This window comes from Engraulis encrasicolus, chromosome 23 (genome assembly GCF_034702125.1).
Source record: "Engraulis encrasicolus isolate BLACKSEA-1 chromosome 23, IST_EnEncr_1.0, whole genome shotgun sequence".
NCBI lineage: Eukaryota > Metazoa > Chordata > Actinopteri > Clupeiformes > Engraulidae > Engraulis > Engraulis encrasicolus.
Genome location: NC_085879.1, coordinates 41188862 through 41201589, shown reverse-complemented (window position 1 = coordinate 41201589; position 12728 = coordinate 41188862). Strand labels below are relative to the sequence as shown.

At 44.3% G+C, this 12728-nt stretch overlaps 1 protein-coding gene across 1 annotated transcript; it reads right to left on the bottom strand.

The window, feature by feature from the left end:
- Positions 1-4506: 4506 nt before the first annotated feature.
- On the bottom strand, positions 4507-12615 carry otop1 (otopetrin 1). The gene is made up of 6 exons (XM_063190263.1): positions 12243-12615; positions 11837-11973; positions 11423-11481; positions 10798-10940; positions 6382-7301; positions 4507-4677 (listed from the first exon to the last, which is right to left on the bottom strand). The coding sequence occupies exons 1-6, from the start codon at positions 12613-12615 to the stop codon at positions 4507-4509; spliced, it is 1803 nt and encodes a 600-aa protein (XP_063046333.1).
- Between the last annotated feature and the right edge of the window lie 113 nt (positions 12616-12728).

Here is a 12728-nt window from a genome sequence, read left to right as displayed (position 1 = left end):
GTTAGTTCCTGCAAATTTGACACAACAATACCTCTACAATTGCACACTTTTTGGACCATAAGGCTTTGTCGCCCTCTTAAGGACGTGTTTTCAGTCTAAATTCAATTTCGACAAAATATGTAGTTACTGCACTTTGCATTTGTAGGGCAGACACAGTCACCACTACAGCATGTCAAATGTGGGGATGACTCTGACTGTACAATCTACTGTAGGCCTACCGGTACTATGATTGACCTGAATGACAAAGTCAGAGCTCACATCTCAGACCTCTATGTGATTTGTACTCAATACCCAGAAATGGTATTTTTTTTCCCTCGGGTAATATGTGGAGACTTCAGAAATCTTAATTGGATAAAGAAAAATAAAGGTAGTATAGCCAAGATGAGACCGCTTGACGTAGTCTAAAGGCTGTATAGCACGACAGCTGAAGGCATGACATTCTTGTACAGGCGCTGTCTCCTCCTGATTTCCGTTTAAAGGGAATGACAATCCGACCAGTACTACCATTCACTGCGTGTGGAAAAAATAAAACTTTGAATAGCAGTGTTGCCTTCGGTACCCTCCTTGACTTTTTATCATTCACTTTGTTCACTTTGAATGGGCCTTCCCAACACCCCCCATATGCCCCCCCCCCCCCCCCATATCTTTCTACACTACACTACACTACACTAAGCCCATTCATAATAATCTTCACTGGTGGGCTTGAAGAAGAAAAACTGAGCCTCTGTCACCACCTTGTGGCCATCATCGAAAACCTCAGGGAAAAAATCATGACCTGCTCAAATTCTCAGAAGGAACTGTGGGTGCATTCCAATATGCGACTTTGCGTCCTCCACTTGTGCTTGTGACCTCGCCCCGCCCCGGCTCCTGGCCCCTCCTCCGTGGAGAAAACAATAAAGGTTCCCCACTGTCAGCCTAGCCAAAACAATTTTTGGGGGACTATTCTTCATTCACCATCCAGTTTGCAAATGAGAAAATGACTTCACAATTGAGCTTTTTGCGAGATATTGAAATATAATACTGTTGTCAGTGATGTCATCATGACATATTACTTCCCGGTACGAGGCCACAAGCACAAGTGGAGGACACAAGGTCGCATATTGGAACACAACCAATGTTTGGTTCTCAAAAAGTATGGCCTGGGTGAGTCCCACTCTAGTGTACCTCAAAGGTGAGATGTTTGTTTGCCTTTGTCAGTTTACCTGCTGCCTTGATCTCTTCCTGAATGATACGATACAGGGTGCATACCAATATGTGACCTTGTCTCCTCCACTTGTGCTTGTCTCCTCGTCCCGCCTCCTGGCCCCTCCTCCGTGGAGAAAACGATAAAGTTTCCCAGCTGTCAGCCTCGCCACAACAACTTTTGAGGGACTGTTTTTCATTCACCATACCAATTGCAAATGAGAAAAAGACTTTACAATTGAGCTTTTGCAAGATATTGAAATATAATGATATTGTCAGTGATGTCATCATGACGAGAAGCAAGTGGAGGAGGCAAGTGGAGGAGGCAAGCTCGCATATTAAAACGCACTCACAGGCACAACTCACTTGCCAGGCCACGCCCTCTTACTGACGCAACCCCCTCGGCGTTGCAACTAGTCAGGTCAAGAGCCATGTAAGTACTTTCTGAGTTCCTGAAAATACGGGAACTCTTTTCACTTTTGTCGGGAATCTAACAACCACAAGCAAACCAAGGGAGGCGGGTCAACCATGCCGTTTGGGAAATGTTAATTGTTATGCTCTTGGTCAGACCAAGTCTCAAAGAGATTTGAACGTCGATGATAATCAGGCTAACAACTCACAACTCTCAGACAAGACATCAGGGCAGGGAAATGTTTTGTGAAACAGAAATGCTATATATTTGTAGGGTGTGGGAGTAAATACAAATAAAAAAAATATATAGTGAAGGTGAGAAAGCAATCACTATACTGTAGTCTTTGGCGGTCTCAATTGCATCACATTTTCCATCACATGTTCTTCTCCAACACATCTTTATTTGTCATTACATTTTTTTGTACAAACTACAGAAACATACTGTAAAATGACACACATAACCAAGGCGATACATGATTTACAGTGAGAATGACCCATTTTCGCCTGAACAAACAGGCACCTCGACGGCACACGGTATCCAAAAGATAACATCAGCTCAAAAACATTTGTCCTGTGTATGTATGTTACACGCTGCTGAGTTTTGCTGCCAGATCACATTCTTACATTTCCAGAGAATTCCCGAACAATGGTTTGGAACCTGCAGTTCATGAACAAATATTCACCCAATGGCAACTGCTATCTACATGTATAGTGATGTAGTGGCATTGAAACAGCACAGTACAGAGGAACCCGCATGGCTATACTTCATGATTTTTTAAGTCAGTTCAGTGATAAAATAGATTCGACTGTTAAACACAGTAGTATGTGCCTTTTCAGACACGCGTACGCGCGCACACACACACACACACACACACACACACACACACACACACACACACACACACACACACACACACATCCGTGACTGCACGTGGAAACACACACACACACACACACACACACACACACACACACACACACACACACACATCCGTGACTGCACGTGGAGAAACACACACAAACAGAAACACACACACACACACACACACACACACACACACACACACACACACACACACACACACACACACACACACACACACACACACACACACACACACACAGTCAAAGCTCCAGGAAGTGGATATGCAAGTGGTGCAAATGTGGTCGATGAAGGTGAGAACTTAGTGAGAGGAGTTTGGCCTTGAGAACCTGATTCCTATGGCAAAGGTTGCAACGTGACTATAAATGTTTGACCCATGGGCCCTGTGCAAAACAGCACCCCAAAAATAGCCAAACTGAATTTCTTTTTTACAAGATCAAAACATATACAGACAAAATGAGAGTACTAAAAGCAAATACAAAATGCTAAAACCTTTTCGGTCTTTAAGGCTGGCTATTTACATTGCATAATGGCTGAACAGTATTGTAACTATTGACATTTCGTAGCTACATCAAATATAAACAGGGAAAATCATCAACTTCTCAGCAGAATTATATACCCTGGGTCCGTTTCTCGAAAGCGTCTTTGCTATCGTCGTTAGCAAAGTCCTTCGTACGAGCGACTCAACTCTCTCTCGACAGCGACGCTCACCACTAAATCCAAGGGAACAGTAAGACGGTCTTAAGACGGTCTTAAGACGGTTAGCAACGACAATAATCGAGAAACGGACCCCTGTACTCTGAAGTGGATTGCTAACATGGCACAACAAAGCCTTCTGTGTATACATTCACTGTAACATGACCCAATATCTTGTTATTTTTTTAACAAGGTTTTGTTGTTGTTGGTGTTGTTTTCCATGTAAGTCTTCATCGCAATAAGGCTTTGAGTTACAATGTAAGAAGGGCTTCCTCCTAAAGATGTCCATCTAAAAAAATATTTTGATGGTATACATTCTGAACAAAAAAAGATGAATGTCGGCACACTGCTCCCATTGCTTTTTTTAATTTCAAATGAAGACACTACACAGACTTTTTATTTGAAATTAAAAAGCAACAGGAGCAGTGTTCAGATATTCCTCCTTTTTGTTCATAGTTTTGACTTTTTTTATCCTGCACCTGTGTTTTGGATGTGCGCACCACAACTTTACTTGACTGGCCTACTATGGTATACATTCTGGACATAAAAAAAGAATGCATAGAAGCGGTATAAAAGGGGTATGTTGTTTCACCGATGTGACAGCCTAAGCGAGAAATTAGTCCATATCACTATACAATTACGCATTAAAAAAAAAAAAACCCATCAAATAGTGGCTTTAAGTATTTCAGTACATTTTTCAGATCCTACCCTCTGTGCAAATATTTAATGTGCTTTGGAAATAATTTGCTTTCTACGGTAATGCAATAAAAGTACTTTGGCAGCTACAGGAAAGTACCATCTGAAGTTCAAGTAACGACCCATACACCCACTATTGACAAAACTAGAATGAGCAAGAAAACTGTGCTACTTACTGACAATAAAAGACCACATCCTCTGATAAGCTCCCAGCATATCAGCCTTCACATACAATGAGCACTATGAGCATGCATGGCTCATGGTCCAAAAGTTAAAAGCCCTTCTATACACAGGTTAACAAAAATGACGCAACTGCACTTTAGTCAGTGTAGTTGACTTCCACAATAAGTAACCTGGTGCATTGTCTTCATGCATACACCTCATGCTGATTTTGCAACATGAGACTTTTTACACTTTGAGTGAGCCGCTGTCTGAATCAGTGAAAATCAAAACAAAGGCCACAATTTCGCTTTTTTTTTCAATTTCAGATCTGGACCTCAGTTGAGGTGGAAGGTGGTGCACAACCCCAGATAAAAGGTTCAGGACAAAGGCACAACAGGTTCTGCCATGGTATAAAATCCCCAGAAAAGGGATTTTTAAATGTGCAGAGTCCTCACTTTAAAACAAAGAACTGGACCTCAGACCTTCCTGAAGACTTCAAAGAGAGAAGCAACAGAGTGCATTCTGTAGAAAAGAGTGAGGGGGATGGCGAAGTTGAGGACAGTGGTCCATATGGCGAAGCCAAAGGTCTCCTGCTCCAGACCGTTGTCGTACTGAGGTCGGCAGCCGAACGCAGGCAGAATCCAAAGCTGACGGAGAGAGAAAGAGAGAGAGAGAGAGAGAGAGAGAGAGAGAGAGAGAGAGAGAGAGAGAATTACAATCACGTGATTCACTGACAAGATAAAAGTACTTTTAGAAACTGCACAACATTGCGATGACTTGGCGTACCAGTGACAGGGATGGCTAAAACCCTACCGACCTTGACGAACAAATCAAGCGTAATGGCTCTGAAATGTTGGCGGTATGTCTTAACCATTTTGTGATAATAAATGAAAGACATCTGGAGGAAGGGCTTTCACCCAAAACGTTACGAAAAAGTATTGGGAGCAGAACAATTTTGGATTAAGCTGCCTTCATTTATTTTTTTATTTTGTTATTTGGTTGTCTTTTGGTTGTCCCACAAGGTATATTAAGGATGGCTGTCGATCCTGCAAGGCGTAATAAATCCCAATAAACCTTTATATGGGTAGGCAAAAAGCCGGAAACTGTTCTTAATGTATTCCATTTTTTTGCCCTGCAGCTGACCCAGCAAAAAAGTGTTCCTAGGCCTAATTCATAATAACATTATGTGAAGAAGTGAAATACTACTATAACATCTAAATGTATCCAAGCAGTTGTGTTTCCTGTTTTGAGACCCCGAATTGGCTACATGGCAAATTATATGTTCTGTTTCAATTACCTGACACTAATTTCCTATAAATAATAGCCTAATTACATGGTGATAAGACACTATTTAAAATAATGAAGATACCACACACTCTGCTTCGTCTGGCCTTCCTCAAACTTACAACTCTCTCTATTTTTAAGTTTGAAGAAGGCCAGATGACTGCATTGTGACTTAATTTAATAAATCCATAGAGGATAGAGAGTATGCAGCATCTTCATGATTTTTTATTGACGTTTGAACTACGCCACTAGCTAGCACCTCAACAAAGACATTGGTGTGAGATACCTTCATTCCTCTAATTGACATTTTCAGAGGATAGTTTTTTGCTATCTCTGCTTACAGAGATTTTAGACATGAAGAGGGAGATGGCGATGTTGTTCAAGATCTGCTTCCTCTGGCTTTGTTCCATTTATATTACCTACGAATAATAATTACATGTTATCGGCATTGGCTATGTTACGTGAGGGACCCAGGTTCGACTCTGGCCTGACATCATCTCCCAATTCTTACCCCAACACTGACTGTATTATCAAATTAACCCGTTCAGACACAGTATTATACATTTGCTGTTACCAGAATGGCAATGACCAAGCTATAATTCATTACTAAAGGCACTATGCTATGTCATAGTATTGTAGTACCATGGTAGTTAACTTTTCAATTACTATTACACCGTGCTACTGGAGGTATGGCGTGTTTTAAGGGGCCACCGCATGCAAATATAAAAAAATAACAATAATCAATTACACAATGACAGACAACTTGACTCGTTCTGAGGGCGATGTTGTTCAAGATCTGCCTCTTCAAGTTCGACTCTGGCCTGAGATCATTTCCCAATTCTACCCCAACTCTGACTGTCCTATGAAATTAAGGCATACAAAAGTCCCTAAAATATTGAAAAATATCAATAAGTAGTAATTATAAATTGAGATCATTTCCCAATTCTACCCCAACACTGACTGTCCTATGAAATTAAGGCATACAAAAGTCCCTAAAATATTGAAAAATATCAATAAGCAATTATAAATTGACTCGTTCTGAGGGCGTTTTCGGAGACGTTGCTTACTGAGATGTTACACATGAAGAGGAAGACGGCGATGTTCTTCAGGATCTGCCTCTTCTTGCTGGGCCTCTCGTCCATGCTCTCGCCCACAGGAAGTGGCACCTCCGAGGGCTTCCTGTTGCCGCCGTACACCTGCCCGTTCTCCACCTGCTCGCTCTCCATGCCGCCGCCGCAGCACTTGTCCTGCCCGTCGTACGCCCGGTTGATGATGCCGTCGTACGGCGGGCCCATGGAACCTGCCACGGAGAAGATCTCGGGCGTGGCGGTGCTACCGGTGCCGGCGGAACTTGTGCCATCGTCGTCGTCCTCCCTCTTGCGGTACAGCGACTCGATGATGAAGAGGTTCTGCACATACTTCTCCAGCACCACCAGGACGGAGTAGACCAGGCTGCACCAGCGGTACTGCGGGTTGCTGTGGGTCACCGCCACCGCTATCACGCTGCACCACGACATCAGCCACGACCCGATGGACGAGCCCAGCAGAACCTCGGCGTCCAGCTGCCGGGACGGGTTCTTGTGTGTGTCCATGGACAGGCCCTCGATCCGGTAGATCACCAGGCCCGTGGCGCCGGCGGCGCACATCAGCGCCAGGATGACGATGCCGTAGCAGTAGAACATCAAGATGGCCGACTCGCGCATCTCCAGGGACTTCTCCACGTGGATGCTGTAGACCACCAGGATGCCGATGGTGCTGGCCACGGCCAGCAGGCCGAGGATGGGCCCGAAGATCAGGCCCGTGGTGCGGGTGGTGGGCCTCTTTCGGTTGGCGTGGTGGTCGATGGTGCGGCCGATGTTCTTCCACATGACGAAGAGCATGGCCGAGACGAAGATGTGGTACTCGATGTTGAAGGGGTAGAGGTAGTAGACGCCGCTGGAGAACATGGAGCAGGCGCTGGTGGTGCAGTTGCAGTCGGGCTCAGATTCTTCGAAGAGATAATTAGGTTATTATTAGACATTGGTCATCATTACACATAAGTGATTGCATAGTTAGTGCATTACAAATGTGTATTCATACATTATTGCACATTGGTTTATATCACTCATTGCAATACAAATATAGGTTGAAAGTTGCCAGACTAGAAACACATGGAATACGTCACACTGTAAAACATTGCAGTTCAGTTGAACGTAAAATGGTAAATTGCCCTGCTGCCTTAAAGGGACACTGTGTGAGATTTTTAGTTGTTTATTTCCAGAATTCATGCTGCCCATTCACTAATGTTACCTTTTTCATGAAGACTTACCACCAGCATCACATTCTAAGTATTCATTATGACTGGAAAAATTGCACTTTTCATACATGAAAAGGGGGATCTTCTCCATTGTCCGCCATTTTGAATTTCCATTTTTCGCTGCAAAAATTACTGTACTTGGACCATACTAGAAAATATTTGTTTAATACTTAGTAAACTTTCATGTAAAGATCAAATTTGGCAATAGGCAGCCCAATTTCAATAAGCAGCATAGTTGCAGTACCTTTTTTGACCATTTCCTGCACAGTGTCCCTTTAAGTTTGTACAGTAAGTGAACTCAACTTGAGGCTTAACTCAACTCGAAGCTTTCTCAAGTTGAGTTAACTTACAAACTTAAGGCAGCAAGGCAACTTACTTTTTTATGTTTAACTACCTGCAGTGCAGTATACATTTAATATGCAGGCTTTCTTGGTCATGGAAACTGCCAAATTCTGGCTGATCCCTATTGTGACTTACAAACTCTTGAAAACAGGAGTAGGATTTGAGAGTTAGTAGATGTTGCAAGTTGCAAGTTAGAGAACTAAGGAAATAAAGAAACCAATACACTACACTCCAAATTATTGGGCTGATGGCGTTTTTAGTCCCATTGAAAAAAACAACAACAGCACATGGTGATAAGACCTCGTATCATAGAAATAAGAGGCTGCCACCTAGAGGCGAACACAGGCCCTACCCCATCCCCACACGTGCACCGACTCAACACACATGCACACACACACACGCCCCCACAGCAACACAGGCCACCCCTTGCCTCTGTCTCAGACCTTCCTCCTCCACTGCCTAACCAATACTTCTTTTAATTAAAGAAAAGGAACGGTAGGAGAAGAGAGAAGGAGAGAGGGAGAGAGGGAGGGAAGGAAGGTAAGTAGGAGGGGTATTTTTTTTTTTTAAAGAACAACGACTCAAGGCAATGCAGTCAGTCAGTCAGAGCCACACTGCTGGGAATGGTAGGAGAAGAGAGAAGGAGAGAGGGAAGGAAGGAAGGTAAGTAGGAGGGGTAAAAAAAAAAAAAAAAGAACGACTCAAGGCAAGGCAGTCAGTCAGTCAGAGCCACACTGCTGGCTGGCCGGATATGAGGAGTGCGGTGGAGCTGAGGGCCATATCAGTTACTGTAATTGCAGCACCCATGGGAGCAAGCCGGGCTGTGCCGGGCCAGGCCGGGCCGGGGAGCAGGGCGAAGCCGTCTGAGGTCGAGTGGGGAGGAGAGAAGACGGGCGACCGTGTGTGTCGCCTGAAACCCAAGAGAGAGGCGTCGGACACAAACAGGAGCTGTCGGATTACCTCTCTCTCTCTCCCCCTGCTTTACCCCCCCACACCCCCCACCACCACCCTGCCTCCTCAACCCACCCCATCTCAACCTAAACCCAGCCCACCCCCCCACACACACACACACACACACACACTCTAACCCCCTGTCCTCTCCCTCTCTCTGCTCCACCCTGGGTGTATGCAATGGTGTACGTATGTACGTTTTGAGCAATGGAATGAATGTCCATTTATGTTTTTCTACAGTGAGACCATACAAATTCCATGCTTGCATGACAATAAAATATATTCTATTCTATTCCATTCTATTCTATTCTATTCTATTCTATTCAATTCTATTCTATTCTACTATTCTATTCTGTTCCCTGCACTTCCCCTTCCTTTTTCCCTTCCACCTCTACGCTCCCTCACACTAAACACAGCTAAGCCCCGACTCTGAACGCAGGGCCGCTGGCAGCATTGGCTGGTCCAGGAACAAAGTCTTCTGAGAGGGCCCCCCACCCAATACATACAATGTAATTGGGACACAATGTGGGAGCCCCTCTCTCCCTGGGCCCGTGACAACTAACCCATTTGCATGTTTTGACTTCTTTGCCCCCCCCCCCCCTTCCTGTCGGAACTCCCCATCACCTATTGTACCTAACTGAACCCCATTCTCTTTCCTGCACCTCCGTACCTCTAACTCAGTGTTTCCCAACCTTTTTTGTCTTGCGTACCGTCTAAGCCTTTTTGTTATACCATAAGTACGCCCTCACTCATGCCCTATATCCCAATGTTCCATATGTTTGCTGCAGTGTGCTCACGTACCCCTAGTGGTACACGTACCCCTGTTTGGGAAACACTGCTCTAACTAACTCACCACCCCCACCTCACTTCACCTTAAACCCAGCTACCCGCCCCCACCTACCCTCTCTCCCCACGAACCCCATGCTCCTTCCCTTGACCCTATCCTCACTCAACACACACACACACACACACACACACACACACACACACACACACACACACACACACACACACACACACACACCTCACCACACTCTAAACCCAGGTCATCACCCCCACTCTTGAACCCCCTTCTCCTCTATCTCTACCTGAACTGCATCCTCTCTTTCTTTTCACCTCTTTTCCATGGTGGGGAGAAAGCCCTCAAGTGAGCTATTGTCCACTTCCTTGTGTGGTGTAGCCTGCGCCACTCAAGTGCATCCATGCCGCGCGCACACGCTCGCATGCATGTTCACACACACATACACCGCGACTCGTGGCTGGACTGGAGGTCTGGCATACAGGGCATTTTCCCGGTGGGGGGCGACAATCCGCAGGGGCCAATACTGTTGTTGTTGTTGTTGTTGTTATTTTCCTGGGGATGGGCCCCCAATTTAGAGGGGGAGGCCCTTGTAAATATGCAAGGGATACAGTGAGTCAAGATTTAGTATGAAAGTGGCCTGGTAACACTTTAGAATAATGGATGCAAAAAAGCATTATAAAGACTTAATAAATAATTAACTATTGATGAACAAAACATTAACAAACGTTTTTAAATGACTAGGAAACGTAAGCAAATGCTTGTAAATGACTAGGAAATGCTATGTTAATATTTTATATTTATCAAACATTTACAAGTTGCTTGTAAATGAATAAAATACTCTGTTATAAGGTGTGTAAAATCTTGCAGATATCATTTGTAGATATTTTATAAAACATTAATAAAGCTTAGTTAATAATAAAAACATTTGTTAATGTTTTATTCATCATTAGTTAATTATTTACTGAGTCTTTACTAAGGAACATTATTATAAAGTGTTACCAGTGGCCCTTGTCCATGTTAGGGCCCGATCTATGCCTAAAATGCCCGGGGCCATTTCTCAGTTCCAGTCCAGTGGTGCCTCGACTCACCTACCTTTATGATGTGTGGAGGAGTGGTTGAGAAAGCCCAGGGATGAGAGTCGCCTCTTATGATTGGACATGAAGTGCTCGGACTCTGACATCACGCCGTTGCACCACAGCAGCAGGTTTGTGAAGACGGCATGAATCACGCCGAACCTAAAGGGGAAACAACACAGCCTGTGACTTTCGACAACACTACACGCACGCTCTCAGACTCACACACAGGGGTGCCAACAGGGGGACAAAGGGGACAGTTGTCCCGGGCCCATGGAGAGAGGGGGCCCAGAATTGGGTCCTTATTACATTGTTTGTATTGGGCTGGGGGGGCCTTTAAGATGACTTTGTCCTGGGCCTGGCCAAAGCTGTCAGCGGCCCTGCTCACACACACACTAGTTTGAATACAAAAGACAATGTTGATGAATACTGAATGAAATAGAGGATTGGTGATTAACATTAAAGAGTGGTTGTGTAACTTGGGAATGTGTGTTCATGTGATGTGTGCATTTTTATTCTGTGTGAACTAATAATAAAGCCAGAATAATACTACAATTGCCCAAATTATCATGTTAATAATTTGTACTTGGGCCTATTTATGTAGCAGGTGGTTGTAAAGAGCGTTTTGCATGTACTTGTCATACCTTTCAAAAGTCTTGTACCTCTTGATAACATCTTTGATATGGAACCACAGAAAATGCACCTGTTGAGGAACAGACAGTGAAGTGTGTATAACGTGAGGTCAGACATGTTTAGAAAGGGCGATACACCCCCACTTGGCAACTATGTTATAGCAACAGGTTGCACAATAAAATGACTCAAATGCATGGTAGACAACTCTTGCCAGGTTTCAAAGTGAGATGTGGGGCTACAATGACAGGATTATGTAGTTCAAACTCCTTATGTTGGCGGGCAAACAAAGCGGCATTATGCGGCAGCGGAGACCACCTCTATGAAAAGACACATGAGCTGCTTTGATATGAAATAACACACACGGGCTTTAATTTTACCTCCGTCTCCGGTCTTTGCACGTTAAGGCTTTAGCAACACTTACCCACCTGAGAAACTGTGTGGACTGCGTGGACGATAGGATAAACGACGACCACTGCAGATATGCACAATTGATATCCCACAAAGTAACCGATCCGGAAAGCATCCATGATGAGTGACAGCAATGCGAGTAGTGTCAGCCCACCTACATAATAATCACAACTAAGTCATTAAGTATTGGACGTGGAATAAAACTAAAAAAAAAACACACACATTTGATGTTGTGCAAAGTGTAAACAATCAATAAAGTATGAGATTGTAACAGGTGGATACATTCCCTTTTCTAATATCTCTCCTTTCATCTCATCATGGACATAAACGCACATCTAAACGATATCGAATGTAAAATAAGACAAATACAAAGAAGTGTGGACAGGCGCGCACTCCAAACCACTATGCATGCCATGCAATTACCTCTAATCCAACTCGTTGAAGCGTGCGCATCCTTCTCTGACACCAGGCTCCTCTGTCTGTCCTTGCGCACAACGTACCAGAGCATCCACAAAAGCTGCAAAATCATCAGGACCGTGATGAAGGACAGCAGGTGCTCCTCTTCCACATAATGCCCACCATTCGCCAGAGCGAACATCAGAGACACGCCAATCAACAGTAGTTGCGTTCCATATTGAATGCTCAGGATCTCTGCGTTTTTCTGGGGGTAGTTCTCGGTGAGGTTCACGCTCCATTTTTTAAACAATTTCTTTTCCCTTTCCGACGTGGAAGACGAGGACGAGCTGTTGCAGTACTTGTTCAAGCACATTATATCCAGTCCTCCGTGTTCCACCATGGCACCGAGGTCTATAGGACCGAAATCATTGGGAAGACGCGTCTCGACACGGAGCGCTTTAAGTGCATTTGGAGAGGGCCGGCTGCGTAACCTGTTGCAATCGACATGAATTG

Bases quoted from the DNA above. Each gene is read 5' to 3' on its own strand.
- otop1 (XM_063190263.1), bottom strand. From the start codon at position 12,615: ATGGTGGAACACGGAGGACTGGATATAATGTGCTTGAACAAGTACTGC. The intron at 11,974-12,242 runs GTAATTGCATGG...ATTATTATGTAG, and splicing joins TTCAACGAGTTGGATTAGAG to GTGGGCTGACACTACTCGCA. The intron at 4,678-6,381 runs GTAAGCAACGTC...TCTCTCCGTCAG, and splicing joins TCTTCATGTGTAACATCTCA to CTTTGGATTCTGCCTGCGTT.